The sequence below is a fragment of the Leopardus geoffroyi genome, chromosome A3 (genome assembly GCF_018350155.1).
Source record: "Leopardus geoffroyi isolate Oge1 chromosome A3, O.geoffroyi_Oge1_pat1.0, whole genome shotgun sequence".
NCBI lineage: Eukaryota > Metazoa > Chordata > Mammalia > Carnivora > Felidae > Leopardus > Leopardus geoffroyi.
This window is the reverse complement of record NC_059336.1, coordinates 117,107,252-117,124,409: the sequence shown is the minus strand read 5'-3', so window position 1 is coordinate 117,124,409 and position 17,158 is coordinate 117,107,252. Positions and strand designations below refer to the sequence as shown.

General features: G+C 50.7%; 1 protein-coding gene across 2 annotated transcripts; it reads right to left on the bottom strand.

The window, feature by feature from the left end:
* Positions 1-4,888: 4,888 nt before the first annotated feature.
* PCARE (photoreceptor cilium actin regulator) lies at positions 4,889-15,711 on the bottom strand. Of its 2 annotated transcripts, none has more exons than XM_045447282.1 (2): positions 11,640-15,711; positions 4,889-6,487 (listed from the first exon to the last, which is right to left on the bottom strand). In XM_045447282.1, the coding sequence occupies exons 1-2, from the start codon at positions 15,368-15,370 to the stop codon at positions 6,304-6,306; spliced, it is 3,915 nt and encodes a 1,304-aa protein (XP_045303238.1). In that variant the 5' UTR covers positions 15,371-15,711; the 3' UTR covers positions 4,889-6,303. The 2 variants fall into 2 exon arrangements, with proteins under 2 accessions (XP_045303238.1, XP_045303239.1); XM_045447283.1 differs by having other exon boundaries at positions 4,889-6,484.
* Positions 15,712-17,158: the final 1,447 nt, after the last annotated feature.

Here is a 17,158-nt window from a genome sequence, read left to right as displayed (position 1 = left end):
GCTCACCAGGTGGGTGTTTCTGAGTCTGGGACCAGTAGGGGTTCCAGTTTGGTCCTTACCATTACTGGGGCTTATTCAGGGAAGTGTTATGTCTCCTCCGTGTCTCGTCACCTGGTGTTTCAGTGAAGAAGGCTGTAACATTTGAAGGTTTTGTGTTGTTTTAATCACGGCTTTATAATTACCTCTCCGTGGGCTGACAGCTGTTATTAGCGTCACCTTGGGCTCTCCTTGAGAATCTTGACATCCAGAAAGTGATCCACACCTCTGAGGCTGGTGTCAGAAGCCATTAACTAAACAATAGCTTTAAAAAGTCTCCAGGTTTTGTAAACACAGCCAATCCTGTCCCCCTTCCAAAGGAGGGAAAACAAAAAAAGCTAGATAAATAATTTTCATGGAGGCAATTTGTTTCCCAGGGTCTGTATTTCCTTTATGTCTCATCCATTGGTTTTTACTACTTTGGGGCACTGGCAATAAAACAGAAGTGCTGTCTGTTAAAGTGCCTTCTGTTCCCTTCGGGGAGTTTCACCTGGAAACCCACTAACGGGGGCGGGGTGGGGGTTCACAGCAACAGGGAATGAAGATTTAAAAAAAATTTTTTTTGAAAATGACTTCTCTTTTTTTTCTTAATGCCGGGGCAGTGGTGGGGAGGGACAGGTTGCTGTTGAGGTACGTAGAGGGGACTATTATTTTCTAAAATTCTCTTGGAAATTTTGTTTTGAATTTCTATCCAAGCTAGTTTAAGAGGTATGGCTAAAATTACAGCTGGCCTTTGGCTGGATATGAAAAATAATTTCCTCTTTGTAAATGCTGGAGAAAACTGAGAATTTCTGCCAAAGAAGGTTGTGGCATCTTTTAGAATAATCTAAATACTGCTGGCAGTAGGTATTAGAACCAAGGCTGAGCAGGGGGCTGAGGAATGTGTCACTAGCTGGCAGGGTGTCTTAGGAACAAATATTTGATATCCCTCAGCCTTTTTTTTTTTTCATTTGTAAAAGGTGTTGAAAAAAAAGACTGGCTTTGTTCATCTCACAGGATTTTTGAAAAATCTAGTAAAACAATGTAGATAATTGTGTTTTGAAAATGTACAGTGTTATGGACAAAGAAAAGGTATAATTATTATCAACTGTAGCCTCAGCCCAGTAAAACCTGCTGTTCAGGAGGCACAGAAGCCATTCCCACCATCTGACTGACAGATCACCCACCACTCAGCATGGGAATAAATGGGAGATTCTGAAGCTCAATTTTTTTTTTTTTTCCATTTGGAATATTTGATATTTGTAGCCATGTTTGCCAGCAAAATGTTTTAAAGACTTTTCACTTTGAGAGACACAGAACGCTACAGAGAAGAACGTCCGTTCTAGCTGCATTTAACTTGGCCGGTTTTAACTTTCTCCGAGAATCAAAGCGCAGATCTGGAAGGGGCGGGCGTGTACTTTCTTTTCTTAATCAGAATATCCTGGTGTGGGGGTGGCAGAGGTGAACATTACCAGCACCCGGGGTGGAGGGACTGTCAGCTCATTTCTTGCAGATGGCTCAGAAAGATGGTTTAGAAGTCTTGTCGATGGCAGGGTATGGAGGCTGGCAATGTCATGGTGGCTTTGCAGATGAAGAAACGGATCCCTAGAAGCCCGGTCACAGGGCTGTGGGATAGAGGCATTGAGTCTCAGGCTCCTGTGTCCCAATTCCAACCATCAGGAGTAGGACCAACTCTGGCTCCCCAGGGTGACTGTCGCATTCACCACACCCCTCCTTTCTCCTCTGGTCACCTTGTTTCTTCAATTCATCCCATCTCAGGTCTCAGACCCACCAGGTTTGCCTTGGGCATTACCTGACTCTCCCTGGTGCTGCCATTCCAGCCAAAACAGATTGGTGGCTTGTGTGCAAGACTTCAAGGGTATCTGGGACTCAGCATTCAGAACCCTGGCTCCTAGATGGCTCGAATTCTGTGGTCACAGGGCCCACAGATTATCCGGGAAGTTACTTTCTGAAGCTCACGAGAGTCATCCAGCCAGCAGTGTCCAGGGTCCCCCATAAAATTGAATTAGATGGCTGAGCGAATTAACCGTTTGCTCCACTGCGTGTGCAATGCATCTTTAATTACATTTCATAAAAATGTCGGGATGGATTGATGGAACTTTCTTTAAACTTCAGGTAGGCACTGGGAGTAAACCACAGTGCAGTATAACTTGTTCTGTTAATATAGGCCCAGAACACATTTACTTTATGGCAGTTCAACAGAGGCTTTGATGTGGGGCTACTTAAAAATATATTACCTTTGCAAGGCTTTCCTTTGGAAGATACAGTGGGTCTTGGCAGCCTATAAGCTGTCAACCAAATGATCAATTGACAAACATGTTCACACTTATAAGTCACTGCACCAGCTCTCCTGATACATGCAAAATGCTGGTTTATTGTAGAAGAAAGCGTGCATTTCTCAAAATCCTTTCATTCGTGGTGTAGGGTTGATGAGACAAGTCTTGTCAAACAGAAGCTTTTCACAATGCAGGAGAAGTCTCTTTGGTCTGTCTGCCCTGCATTTTCTATCCACATGGATTATTTCAGGTTCTGAACTAGGTGTATGATGTGAGGAAAGAGATAGATGCTGCTTAAACAACTGCACAGATCCAGGCTGTGGAGAGAAAGTTCTATTTCCTCTTGAAGATTGTATTTATACTTGCAAGAAGCTATCACTGTTCTGCCAGAGTATATATCTCCTTTTTTTTTCTCAATGAATCCTTCTGATGGAACCAGAAAATTGTGTTTCTCCCCTGGGGCAGAACCATATGCTATGTTACTAACGTGTTAGATACAGAGCTGAAGCATCTCCCTCTCTGCAGCTCTGGGGTCTCCATGAGTGTTGAGGATGGCTGAACACCCCTGGAAAAGACTTGGTCCAAATAAGAACATGGTATAATATGTGCCTCTTAAACTGTTACCTTCTTTGGTGGCAGCCTCTCTTGTCTTTATATCCAAAATTTCTTCTTTGTTTCTAACTTTGGGAAGAAAAAGTACAGACTCATGAGTCCTTAATGGTTGGGTCTATTGGCTTAATTAAAAAATATATTTTTTTTATTATGTTCCTTTATTTTTGAGAGGTAGAGACAGACAGAGCACGAGTGGGAGAGGGGCAGAGAGAGAAGGAGACACAGAATCCGAAGCAGGCTCCAGGCTCTGAGCTGTCAGCCCAGAGCCCGACGCGGGGCTCAAACTCATGAACTGTGAGATCATGACCTAAGCCAAAGCTGGATGCTCAACCGACTGAGCCACCCAGGTGCCCCTATTGGCTTAATTTTTTTAAAGAGACAAAACAAAACAGACCCTGCTCTCCCTTCTCCTTTGAGGACAAGAAGTGGATTTGGCTCAGCAAGGACGAGGTTCTTGGGTGGAGGTGAGAGTGACCCATCTGAGAAGTTGTGGGATTGGGCTTGTCCCTCGTGGCCACCAGCAGTGTGCTTTCTAAGGCAGAACCGTAGATGTCAGTTTGAGTAAAGGCCCGGTCTCGAGGAGGGTTGAAACTGAGCTGAAGCCACATAAGTTGCCTGTTGTGGTAGATTTAATTTCTTTTGTACAATGTCTAATTTACCTATAATTTGGGCTAAGTCTAGTGGTTGGGATGGTAGCCAAAAAACCACCTCTGTGACCCATCTGCTCCTGTGCCGGCTCGACACTGCTTCACCTTTGACCTTTATTGCCTCCCAGCCGCTTGGCATTGACAACCCCTTCCCTACCACAGGGAAAGCTGACTTGGGATTCTTGAAGCCTTTGGGTCCTGGGCCAACACAATGGTCTATGCCAACTAATTGTCTATGCTACCCGGGCCTGGAGGCCTCTCACTACATCACGTATGGGGATATGTGACAGGAGCCTGGCATTGTCCTGGTACAAGCAGGTGCTCGGTAAATATGGAGGGATGAAGAGGAGTCCTGAACTGCTCCAGGGCTGACAGCAGGAATCCTACAATCCCAAGCCCAGTACTCCTCCATTGCTGCCTCCACATAGGAAGGGTGAGTGTCAGCTGCTGCTTGGGGGAGGGGGCAGCCTCTCTCAGAGAGCCTCCTGCCAGGCACACTCATGGAGGTTCATTCCAGACCTTTCTACCAGCCACCCACACCTAGCTTTCATTGCTGCAGCTGGGTGCACTTGGCCCCCACCTACAGACTCAAACGAACCCAAACCTCTAAGAGGCGGCCCTTTAAGAGAGAGCTTGGCCTCACTTCCTCCTCCTGTGGATGTGACTCCTACTTCCTGTCCTGGTTCCAGGAACTAGACTTTTTATCGTCTCTGTGATTATACTCCTACATTGTATCACAATTTCATTGATGGGGTCCCTGTCTAGTCTCCCTTCGTTTCAGTTTCTGCTGTGTTTCTTCAGCCCCCTGGAAGTCTGCCCCTCAACCCCAGCCCAGGGCAGGGTGCGCTTTCTGACAGTCCCTCCCTGAAGCTGTTTACCAGTGAGCTGCATCTCCCGCCCAGCTTGCTTCCCCTGCGCTCAGGCCCGTGCCCAGCCTACCCAGGGCCCACACCCTCGGTCCCCCTGCGCCTGGCCTGCCCAGGTAAGGAGAGTGGCCAACTCTGTAGCAGGGAAGTTTCTTAAACCTGGCTGCTCTCACACACTTACGCTCCCTCCCATTTCCTGTGGCCCACGCGGTTCCCCAGGTCCACCCACCCACTCACCCTGCACGTAGCCCTGCCCACAACCAGCCCTGCCCCTGCCTGAGCTCTGCTCTGACAGCACAGATACCCAGCAGGCGTGAGCATCCAGCTGGGTGCGCACTGGCATTTCCCAATAGAGGGGTGGGTTGTGGCCCCTCTTGGTGGTTTAAGCAACTAATCCTTGGGTGCCTTTGAAGAGATTACCTCATCACCCCTATTTTAATAACTGGACAAGTCAAGATGAATTCGTTTACTTGGAGTCACGGCCTGTCCCTGGGGGAGGTAGCTGTAGCCCCAGGGCCCAGTTTAACACGTTCTTGAGTCATGATCTATTTCAACAAGAAAGGACTTGAAGTCTATAATTTTCCCAAACTTAAAAAATCGGCTTTGCAGCGGATCTGGAGGATTGCCCCTTAGCTGTACCCCGTGGGCGAGAATTCTTGTCTTTAGACAACCCACTGAGCCTGCACTGAATCACCCAATTATGGCAAATTCTTTTCTAAATAGAAAGCCCTCTACAGCCACCGATGGAAAAATTCCAGATCTGCAGCAGATATCTAGCGCATGGGCAGAGGCAGGGTTTTGGCATGACCAGTCGTTCTTCGTTTCCATCTCAGATCCAGCAGAAGTTGTGCAGATGATTTGCAGATGAATAACGTTGGCCAAGAAGCCCCTGGGGGAGACTGGCGTGCGTGCGCGAGCATGCGTGTGTGCACCCTCTGGAACCCCAGCCCCTTTGGGGCACAGAGAACAGGCTGTGTGTTTGCAAGGCTTGGTTGCACCCACCCAGCTTGAGAGGCATGTGGATGCGTAGGGCAGAGCGTGTGAGACATGACTCTGAGACACAATCTGAGGCCGCTCAGCTCAAGTGGGCTGGGAGCTTTGTGTTGAGGGCTTTGGGTCTGTGCTTGGGAGGGAGGAGAGAAGGGTGTGTGTCTTAATTCCACCTTGGTCTTCCTATCTCTGAAGCAATCGGTTTCCAAACAAAGCCCTCAGTGGTGACTCGAATGCTGTGCCACTGTTTAATCTTTAAAAAAAACAAACACCCAAACTTTCCAACCCTTTGTACAACTAGACATGCTTTGGGCAGATGGAGTAATGGAATAGTCATAGGCAATGAAATGGAACGAAAAGCAAAGATATTCTGGTGCCAGGCACACCTGTTTGATTTTTGCTGTATTCTCTTCCTAGCTGTGTGACCTCAGGCAAGACACCTTTGGGGTGGGGCTGGAGGGGTGCTTTGGTTTTCTTTATCTGCAAATAGGGAGAATGCTATCTGCTTCCTTCTTTGTTGTGAGGATTAATTGATTCCATGAAACTAACCCAGGTAAGACCCCCGGCCCATAGAGCGTGCGATAAATACATTTCCCCCCCTGAGTTAAGGCAGTACTTGAAGGATTGAAGAGTGTCTTTGTGGGGGTCTAAAGTTATAGTTAACTTTTGAGCCCCAAGGCAAACCAGAATCTGGGACTGAAAGTGGCGAGTGTTTAGAACTTAGCAGACTCTCTGGGCAGTGTACTTTCCAGATCTTTCTAGGACACCTCAATAGGAGTTTGGTTGGTCCACCATCTATGGGGCAGTCTGCTGCTTGGCTGTCACCCATCTCCTTCTGGGATGACTGGCATCAGTGTGACCCTGTTGGTTGGCTTGTCAGGCTACTTCCTTCTCTTGAGGCTTGTCCTGGGCGCGGCTGGCTCTGGCTTCCCGCTGCAGCCCGTGGCCCAACACGCAGAGCTCTGGGGGAGATGCATCCAAGCCAGAACCCTTTAGTTCCGGGGCACAGGGGCTGCTCCATGGCTCATTGTCCTTTTTGGGGCTCTCCTCACTGCTGCTGCTGGGAAAAAGGACAAATGTAGATCAAGAACTTCTCTGTTGTTCCTTCTGCAACCTCCCCCCCCGCCCCGCCTCAATCCCTATTCTGCCTCTCTCTGTCCTTCTGTCTCTCTCCCACAGGCCTGTGGCCCCTTGTTGTCAGACCTCTGCCCTCCTGCATCAGGTTTGCCTGGCTGGTGCTGTCCTGTGTGCACCTGCTGTGGTAGGGCACCGTGGGAACCCAGCCCCTGGTGTCTGTGCTGACAGGTTGAGTCCTGTTCTTCTTCTGATGCCCAAGATCCTGCTGCTCTGAACAAAGCAGCTCCCTCGGGAACTCTGGGAGCTGAGCTTTTATTTTGTTTTTGTTTTTAAACTTCTTGTTTAATAAAGGGTTAGGCTTAGCTCTTTGAATTGAAAACCACGCCAACAATAACAGCAAAAAAAAAAAAAAAAAAAAAAAAAAAAAAACCAAACCCAAAAAACTCACCACACCCTCCTTCACTCAGCTGCCACCCTTTTCCTGAATGGAGTAAAATGGAAAGTGCTTGGCCCAGGCCTGGCATCTGGCTAGAATAGAGCTTTCCAGCTCTATTGACTGGTGACACAGTGAGAGGGGGTCTGGGTGGAGAGGGACAGCCAGTGTGCACTGGGAATGCAGAATGGAGAATGATCACCAGCATGGAGCAAGCTTGGGCTGGAAAGGGGACTGGCTCAGGGGCACCTGGGAGGCTCAGTCGGTTAAGCGTCTGACTTCAGCTCAGGTCATGATCTCATGGTTTGTGAGTTTAAGCCCCGCGTCCGGCTCGGTTAAGCGTCTGACTTCAGCTCAGGTCATGATCTCATGGTTTGTGAGTTTAAGCCCCGCGTCCGGCTCTGTGCTGACAGCTCAGAGCCTGGAGCCTGCTTTGGATTCTGTGCCTCCCTCTCTCTCTGCCTCTGCCTCTCCCCTGCTCACAGTCTGTCTGTCTGTCTCTCTCTCTCAAAAATAAATAAACATTAAACAAATTTTTTTTTAAAGAAAGGGGACTGGCTCGGAAAGTTGCACTGGCTGTGTGCTGGCAGGCTAACCTCGTAGTTACTGCTTGGAGGTTGGAGTCTGGCTGTTTGGGTTCAATTCCTGCACTTATTAGCAGTGTGCCCTGTAGCATATTAATCTCTCTGATTCCCAGTTCTCTTCTTTGTAAAATGGAGATAATAACAGTACCCATCTCATAGGGCATTCAAAGGTATCAGTATTGGATAAAGTGTGATATAGTTGTAGCATATTAACCAGCACATGATAAGTGCTCAATAAATGGCCAGCTGTCATTCTGGTGCTGCCACTTTGTAGCATGAACAAGAAGTCTTACCTGGAAGGGATACTAGGGACCACCCTGTCATATGACAGGTAGGCGCACCTGAGGGCCAAAGTCTCTCAATCAGTCACCTCAGGTTCAGGACTGGACCCAGCTCCTCACATGCACAGACCAGAAGGTCTTTCTCTCTGCCCGTGACAGCAGGTTCTTGACTCTTCCGGGAGCTTCATTACACAGCATGTTTAGCTCTATGTGTTTAGGCTTACATGAGATGTCAAACCAGTGGAGGGCAAGTCTGAGTTTGGATCCTAATGGGATCAAGGTGGCAGGAATGTGGGGTGGGGTGGAGTGGGCGCTAAGATTGGCACCAATGTGATTTTTAGGCAGTGAGAGTCTCACTGTGTTCTGCAGAGCCAACCACATCCAGGTTGGCCTCTGGCCCCATGACCGGTCCCTGCCTGACCAAGTGTGATTTTGTGTGCAGGACCAGCTCCCATCTTACTGACTTCTCCCGGTGCCTCTTCTGGAGCAGGGGAAGCCAGATGTAGGATGCACTTCATCCATGACCCTTTGCTGCTCCCCGATGGGGTAGCTGGCAGGAATGGGAGGGGCTTTCCCGGAGATAGACTGTGGCGGGTAGTGTCGGTAGAGGTGACAAATGACTTTGTCCTAGAACTGCGTCTTCCCCAACCCCTACCAGGTTCCACATCTGTGTGAGGCTCAGGCTAAGAGGCAGATTTTCCTGGTTGCCACAACATAGCTGTGGTTCTACCTGGTCCCAGGACAGCTGGGGAGGCAGGCTGCCCAGCCACTGCCCTGCTGGTCAGTTGGTAGGTAGCCTGATCCAGGAAATAGGGTCGGGGGGGTTTAAGTTGCAGAGAGCCCCTGCCGGGAGTGGTCCAGTCCAAGCAGAGACGAAAAGCACTGCATTTAGGGGAGAAAGCCTGGACCCTTCTTGAAAGCTCACAATGCCCCAGCAGGCTAAGACCTAGAGACGGCACCCCCACCAGGGGATTCAAAACATAAATAACAGTTGGAGCTCAGTAACGGAGCTTCCTGGGTAAGCCTCCAAGGACTGTTCCCAACCCCCTGGGTCCCAAGATTGGGAGGATAAACATCATCATTTTTTCTATAAGAGGGGCTTGTGCCCAGCCTGGATGACGAGAAGCAGGTCAATGCCGGATGCAGGCCAGTTTATCCTGCACGCCTGCCTCTGCTGCAAGATGTGTGGGGTGTGGTTCATCCCTGCCAGTCCCTGCTTGCGGAAACAGCCCGTCCTGAGTCTTTCAGGCTCTCTGGGGCTGGCTTGTTGGCTAGTTGTGTGATCTTGGGAAATTATGCCTAGTTCCTCGGTATGGTTTCCCATATGCAGGAGAGCAGGAACAAAGGCAGCTGCAGAGGGTGAAACCACTCAGTGCTTTTATAGCTGGAGTACTTCTGCTCCCAGATGCCAACTTGACAGGGACGGAGGTGTGGAGGGACTGGGGAATGAGCATTTTCCCATCACATCCACCACGTGTTCATAGGCTCACAGTTTGGAGGGGCTGAGAGGTGTGGTCTTAGCAGGAGGCAGGGGAAGGAGTGTGAGCCATTATTGTGACCTTCCACGCGACCTTGGGAAGGCGCCTGTTCAAGGATCCTCCTTTCTTTCAAGCTGCAAGCACTTCTCTCCGCCCCCACCACCCCATCTCCCCAAGTATTGAGATTCAGGACATAAAACAACCTTTTAGCCTGCCCTATTCCGAGGAGAAGCCTGAGAGAAGGGCATTATTTTCTTCTTGAACAATTTTATGTTACTTTAGTATTGCTCCTGCTGTTTTAAAATGTTAGTGTTTTTAATTAATGCCATTTTATTGTCCCTGTTCTCTCAAGCTCTTCTCCTGAAGGGCACAGTTTTAGAAATGTAATATCTGAATAAGTGGCTAAAGTGAGGAGTGATGCATTAACATTTATAGAGGTTCTTAGATGAAAAGCACCGTGCTGTAGGAAGCTCATTTTAGATTTAAGAAAAGAGCAGTATTACATTAAGATTCTTGCAAAAATAATCAATATTTCATTTCTTTCAAGTGGCTGGGGAAGTTTATATAACTATAATAATGCACAACTTTCCCTAGATAACATCTTTATTTAAAATTGACTGCCGAGGACTTTGTAAAAAATTACCATTCATGCCTCAACAGATCGTGAAGTCTGTAACGCGCATCACTCTGGCAGAAATACACTGCTGATTGACGCAGTGGTGGGCGTTTTGAAGATAGAAAGGACTGTGCTGGTTGAGCCTCGTCCGATCTGATATCAAGACACATTGATAAGAGTTCTTCTCTAATAGGTCTCAGATAGACAGATTTCTTCCCATGCCACATTCTGGAAAAGATGCATGTCCCCATGCACTCCGTCCGCTTGGGCATATGTGCCTTTCCTTCTGTGTGCAGGTAGTGGTGCAGTGTGACTCATGGCCTGTCGCAGCCTCGTGCCCAGGCCTGCCCACATGGCCGGGCCAATGACATGCAAGCCAGCTGCCCTCACCGGAAAAGCACACATGCACTCAGTCTGCTGAGGGTAGAGGTGGCAGTCCTTCCACCCGGTTCTGGTACTCAGCGCCCATGAAGAGGCTTGCTCTTGCCCCACACACCTCTGAACAGGGAGGTAGAGGTGAGGCTAGAACAGAGGAGAAGTGGAGGCAGGCTTTTGGGGGCGTGGGGAAGCCAAACATTTCTATTGCACACATCCAGGACGAGCCATCTCAAGGCATGTCCCCTGGGTGTCTCTGAGACAGTTTTGAGGGGGGGAGTCTCTGAGGTCAAAACTATTTTCATAATAATATCAAGATGTTATTTGCCTTTTCCACTCACTCTTCCGTGAATGTAGAGTGGAGTTTTCCAGTCTACATGACGTGTCGTATCACACCAGATGGACTGCAGAAGCAGATTTGAGGATTCCACCATCTTTCCGTGAGGCCAGACATGAAGGGATTTGCACAAATATAAGACAATGCCACCCTTTTTGCTCAAAAACATTTTTTTTGTAGAAAATATACCTACTTTTTATGTTAACATATAATGGGGTTGTTTAAAAATGGATTCATAAACATTTTAAACATTTCTCAATTTTATAATACAGTAAAAAGTGATAGATACGACCCACCTACATGAAGGTTCTTTTGGGGTCTCTCTAATTCTTAAGAGTTTAAAGGGGTCCCAGGACAAGGAAGTTTGAGGGCTTCCCACATAGATATTGGTCTACTTTAGTAAACTAGAAACTACAGTAATGAGGACGCTGGTTCCAGACAGGGTGACAGTGTTTCAATGGAGGGTGTAGGGGCATAGGAAGTCACTTCATCTACGTTTCCCTAAGTGCAAAATAAGGGGGGTGTGTGTGTGCTTGGATTAATGTGATTATTTAAATTGTTTTTTGTTAAATGTTTTTTAATGTTTATTATTTATTTTTGAGACAGAGACAGAGCATGAGCAGAGGAGGGTTAGAGAGAGAGAGAGAGAGAGAGAGAGAGAGAGAATATCTGAGGCAGACGCCAGGCTCTGAACTGGACGCGGGGCCCAGACCCATGAACCGTGGGATCATGACCTGAACCGAAGTCGGACGCTTAACCGACTGAGCCGCCCAGCCGCCCCTAAACTGTATTTTTCACACAGCAGAACTTCTTTCAATTAAAATCTTTCTTGGGAACTTGAAATGAGTGACAGATGAAGGCACAGCTGCTCGAGGAAGGGGTGGGTGGCAGGAGGCTGGATATCCCCCAGCCCCTTTTTCCAACTGCCTCTTCCCTTGGAGCACAGTTGGAAAACTACTAACCCAGATGATCCTGAGGACCCAAGGCTCTACTCTGATTACCGCAGGGCCGGGGCCCACGACCTTCCTTACCTGCTCCTGCTGAGTGGGGATTCACAAGCGTTGCTGGTGGCACCGGGGACAGGCAGCGGGAGGTGGAGACCTGGCCGGCGGTCAGAAGCTGTCCTCCTGACGAAAGGCTGAGGGTTGAGGGCACACAGGGCCATGCCCCGCTGTGAGCCCGCCCTCGGCCGTGGCCCTGAGCTGCTCCTCCAGCATCCTGCGGGGGTCCCACGAGGGCCCCCGGCTTCAGGTGGCAGCGATGGTGGGGTGAGTGGGTGGGCGGTCGAAGGTGGCAGCGCAGCTTCAAACAGAGAGGAGGTGGCTGGACAGAATATGGAACATGTGTTCCCAGACACTTTGGCTGTGGCTGCCCGATTGTTCTCAGATCCTCTTGTTTCCTGTCCCTCAGTAGGGGACACTGGGGGGGATGGGGAGGCGCCAGAGGAAAGGGAACTTGCTTCTGTGTGCTGTCTGGGGGGGCTGGAGGCCTTGTGACGTGTGGGTGGGCTCGCGGGGGGAGGGCTGGGTGGCTTGTGCTGCCGTGTTGCTGGGGAAGCTCCTTTCTTCGTTGTTGGGGGGCTCAGCACCTTGGGGCTCACCGGAGGGCTGACAGGTGGGCTGGAGGAGCCATGCACAGAAGGAGCACTTGGCCGGGCAGGTCTGTGAGAGGAGGGCTGCCTCCTGATTGCTCGGGGTGTCCAGTATCCCCTTGAGGGAGAGGCCTTCCTGACCAGCAGGGCGCTTCTCTCCTGGCTCGGTCTTGGGGCCTCAGGAGAATGAGGCCCCCGTGTTGGCCTGGCCAGGCTGGGTCCCAAGGTCCTGTTGTGCCCAGATGTGTGGCTGGAGTGGTGCCAGGGGATGGCCTTCTGGGGATGCTTGGACAGGCTGGCAGCCTTGTCTGCAGGTGCCTGACTCGGAGCCCCGCTGCCCTCCACCTCTGGGTTTCTGCTGGTTGCTGGCAGGTGGTTAAGGTCCCAGGTGAGCTTTTTGGTGCCGCAGCTGCTCTTGCTGCCCCCTGGCCCTGTGCTGTGGGGCCTGGTGGGGGCAGTCGTGCTCCTGCTGGGTAGCAGGTCAGTGGGGCTCATGGAGGCTCTTAGCTTTGGGGAAGCCCACGTTCTCCAGGCAGGGTCAGCCCCTCCCGGCCCTGGCACACGGGTCTCCTTGCAGGAGCTCCCTGCTGGCTTGCTGCTTTCTGGGGGCTCCAGAGAGGTGAAGGATTTGTCCATCAGGACTTCCAGAGGCGGTGGAGGGAGATGCTCTGGGTCCTCCTCTGTTTCACAGTTGAAATTGAGATCCTCACTCTTGGATGCTTCTGCTGTGAGCACAGGGGGAAAAATAGGAGGTGGGGGCCTCCAGTCTGGCCCCACCTGGAGGGGGTCTCTGCTTGCTGCTGGAGAAATTTGTGGCTTTGGATACAAAGGGGCAAGCCCCCTGTAAATGGGAAATCTGGGAGGCATGATGGGGACCCCCCATTTCCTGAGGCAGGGGTTTGGCCCAGAGTCCTTGGAATCCCCCAGTGTTCTCAGACTCTTAGTGGGACTGAAAGTTTCAATGAGTTTCTTGACTGATGTTCTGGTGGGGCAGCCCCTGACATTCCAGTCCATGGCTCCTGGAGCCTCACTGGCCCTCTCACCCGACGCAATGGCCACCGGAAGCCCCTCAGCTCTCCGCCACCAGGGCTGTTCACTCTCAGGGCGGGGACCGCATTTCTGCAAGATGCTTTTGTCCTGACTTGGCAAAATGCTGAAGTTCTTGGTGAGAGAGGCCTTCAGCTTGCTGATGGTGTTGCTCGGGGTGACCCTGCAGTTGTCGGGCCTCAGAGCCGCAGCTCTGGGCTGCGGGACCTGCCCCGCGCTCTGCCCCTGCTGTCGTGCGCCCAGGGCGTAAAATGCCTCCAGTCTCTGGCTGAGGTCTCTCTGGACCCTCCGCAGCTCCTGGAGGGTGGGGTCCTCGGCCTGGCTCTTCAGACAGTCCTCTGACTGGGACCTCCTCTGCCTCACAGGGGCCCTCCTGCTGCCACTGGCTGTGCTGGGTCTTGGTGGGACCGCCGTCCTCCTGTCCTCCTCCTCAGGCCAGTCCTGGGGCCCCGAGGGCACAGGGACAAACTTGATCCTTTCGCTGATTGCTTCCTTCATCTTCAGAATCATTTCCTGGGCTTGGGGGCTCCTAAGCCTTCTGGGGTGTGGCTGAAACAGGCTTTCCGGGCTACCAGGTGAAGACTGTGGCCTTGGTTGGGAAGAATTTTCCCGCCATGCACAGAGACTCATGCTGCTCGCTTGGTCTTCCTCCTCCTCTGGGCTACTGTCCTCACCTTCACTGAGGGAAGACGTGCCCATCAACCTGGGGCCTTTAGAAAAACGTGCTTCCCTGGAGATCCCAATCCCAAGGGAGTCACGCCAAGTGCTTTTGGCCATCCCCAGGGGGCTGGAGGTAGTGTTTCTTGGGCCCGTGCTGGAGGGGCATGGGCCACCGGCCCCACCCTGTGCCTCTGGCTGAACCTTCGCCGTAGGAGGTCTCGAGAGCGGGCAGTCCTGGGGTCGGTCTGAACCCATCTGGAAAGGACTTTGCTGCCAGGTGTGTCCCGAGAGCCTGGCTTCTGCTGTGGCTGGAAACGCCGGTTTCCATTCCGAGGGCTCCGGCACTGAGTCCCAGCTGGCTTGCTTGCCCAGCTTGTCGGCCAGCTGCACAGACTCATTGTCAGCACCGATGCCACTGTCCTCGGAGCACAAGGGCAGACCCTGCATCCCAGGGTCGCTGTGGCCACTCACCAAGCTCTCCAGTTGCCCCAGAGCCCGCAGGAGACATTCATCCACACCCCTCTTTGTGCTCAGCTTCTTTCCCACGTGGCTCGCGGTGGCATGGAGGTAACTGCTGGAGCTCTCCAGGAAGCTGCCGGTGAGTGAGGCCACCATGCCCCTGAGCACCAGCAGCTTGCTGACTGTGTGCTGCAGAAGCTGTGGTAGGAGGTCCGGCTGCTCCTGGGGCTCTCCTTTCCTCAATGGCCACGCCAGATCCTCCCTAACTTCTTGGAGGAGCACTTCTCCATCCTTGGAGATCTCCCCCAAGAGCCGGTTGACCTCATCAAAGCACAGCAGCAGGAAGCTGACCATGGGCTGGAGCAGCTCTTGGGTCTGGGTGGCCTGATGGGTGATGCACAGAATTGCTTCATATTTGGAGAGGCTGGAGTGGAGGTAGGTATAGGCATGCTGGTGCGCTTTCACCAGGGGCTCGGGGAAGTCCACTTTGCCCTCAGGCTCGTGAGCAGGAATGCTGTTTTGGCAGCAATGGCCCTGTTGGCCACATGTGTGGCATCTCAGCATCCTTTCCTGGGTGTTGCTTTCTTCACTGGCTTCCCCAGAGGAGGCTGCCCCTGGTGACCCGTGGGAGCTCTGTGTCTTGGACAGAATGTCCTTAGCCGTGCGGCTTTGTGATTTGCCCAGGTGGGATTGGGAGGTTTTGGCTTTGGGGGGCAGTCCTTCCATATCTTTCCCTTTGCCTGCAGTGGGATCTCTTGGGAGCTGACAAAGACCTTCAGCCGAGCTTTGGGTCTGGGAACTTGGCTGCTCCTGTGCCAGCCTCTGTCCCTGGGACAAGCCTCCCCCAGAGTCATAGCAGGTGGAGGTGGGAAGCAGCGAAGGGGTAGAGCATCTTTCACTGCCCCCCTGACGTCCCGGCAAAATTGCTTTGGGCTTTTTAAAAAACTGGATGCCACTCTTAGCGACGCTATTAACAAGGTCATTGTGGGAAGGTGTGCACCCCATGATTTCAGCTTGTAGTCATCTCCCCGCCCCGCCAACACTCTTCACAGTTTGCAGAGAATCAAATTTGAAATAGGAGGAACAAAAGCGAGCCTTACTAATCTGTCCGGGCAATTTCCAGGCCAGAATCCTCTGAAGTCCATGGTGCCGGGTCCTTGGAATCAGTTTTCTTTAGTCCCTTGGCCCCACCATGAAGAGGTGGTGGTGCCTGTTGTCTTGTTGTTCTAATCTTGAACCCTCTGCTGTTAGTGAGCAACAGGGCAATTCTGAAGGACCCCAGTCTCAGGGATTACGGGCCTGCTTCAGCCCCGGTCCTGACAGATGTGCATGGCAAGTGGAACTTTAAGCCTATTAGGTTAATCATGCCCTAGCCAGTCAGCACTCCCAGTGTGTTCTAATATAGAACTTCTCAGCATTTGCTATCTTGGGAAGCGGATTATTTTTGCACGTGCTTATGCTTTCAATTCTGTTCAGACGCCTGCCATATGAAACCTAGAGAAATGAGCCATAATTACAAAAAGCTCTGGAAGAGACACATTTGTGGAAGAGAAGGGAGGGCTCGCCAGCTACAGATCCTGGCAGAGAAGTGACCTTCACAGTTTAATAAGGGCAAGGCAGCGGAGTGTGCTCCATCCAGCCTGCTATTATCAAGGAGACCCCAAAACACACAATAGACAGTAATTGAGGCAATACATTGTTGTTCGTGTGGCTTATAAAAATACCACGGCTCTAGTGTTAGAGAACTTCTCTAAATAAGACAGTGAATAAAGAAGGCAAGGTGGCTTTCCTTTACACTGGAAAAGTGAGTCTGATAGCAGGGAAGAAGGCTTCCCCGATTTGGAGGGGAAAGCAGAGAAACGCGCTGCCATATAGAGCTCAAGGCTGGTCCCCATGGAGCAGAGGGGCTCCAGGAGGTAATGCTGTCAAAGAAAGAGGCTTTTAATTAAATCTTTCTCGTAGGAAAATGAGCCAGCCCTGGGCAGTGGGGAGCGATTTGGTCATTAGGAGTAGAACATAAGGGAAAAGTATCTTTTCCTTTTTAAGCACAGCTTCTAGGCAGTCTTAATATGGAGCTCTTGCCCATAGTGAAGGGTAGCAGCCACCCATCTTAAAATTCCTCTTGAACTTTTTAAAACCGTCAGTAGTCTAGAGCAAGTAGAGAGGCTTGAGGCTTGGGTTTAAATCCTGCTCCTTTCAGCTGGGGAAGCTTCCAAACTTAATTAACTTCCTTGAGACAGAGCTCATCTTTGGAATGGGGATAATGGTACCTACTTTGTGGAGGTGTTGTAGGCATTAAGTCAGTTAATGCTCTATAAGTGCTTGGTGCAGCGCCTGGCCAGTGGTAAATTAGAAAGACAGAAAGAAAGAAAGAAAGAGAGAAAGAAAGAGAAGGAAGGAAGGAAGAAAACGAGGGAAGGAAAGAAAGAAAAAGAAAGAAAGAAAGAGAAGAAAGAAAGAACAAAAGAAAGAAAGAAAGAACGAAAGAAAGAAAGAAAGAAAGAAAGAAAAAAGAAGAACAAGGATTCCTTACTCCTTTTCCCCTGGCATCTTACCCACTTATGAAAATAAAAGTCATAAGAAAATTCATTAATTTGTCCAGGACCAAGTCCCAATCCTTTCCTTAATCATCTGGAAATAACTGCCTACTGGTAGGCTTCCGGCCCCCACATCTGGGTTTTTGGCCATTCTGTGTGTGCAGAATGGCCCTTTGCTCAGCACACTGCCACCTCAGGATTTTCCCAAGGTCTCATTGTGTCGTTTCCCTGCTCTTAAATGCACAATTCCCACCAT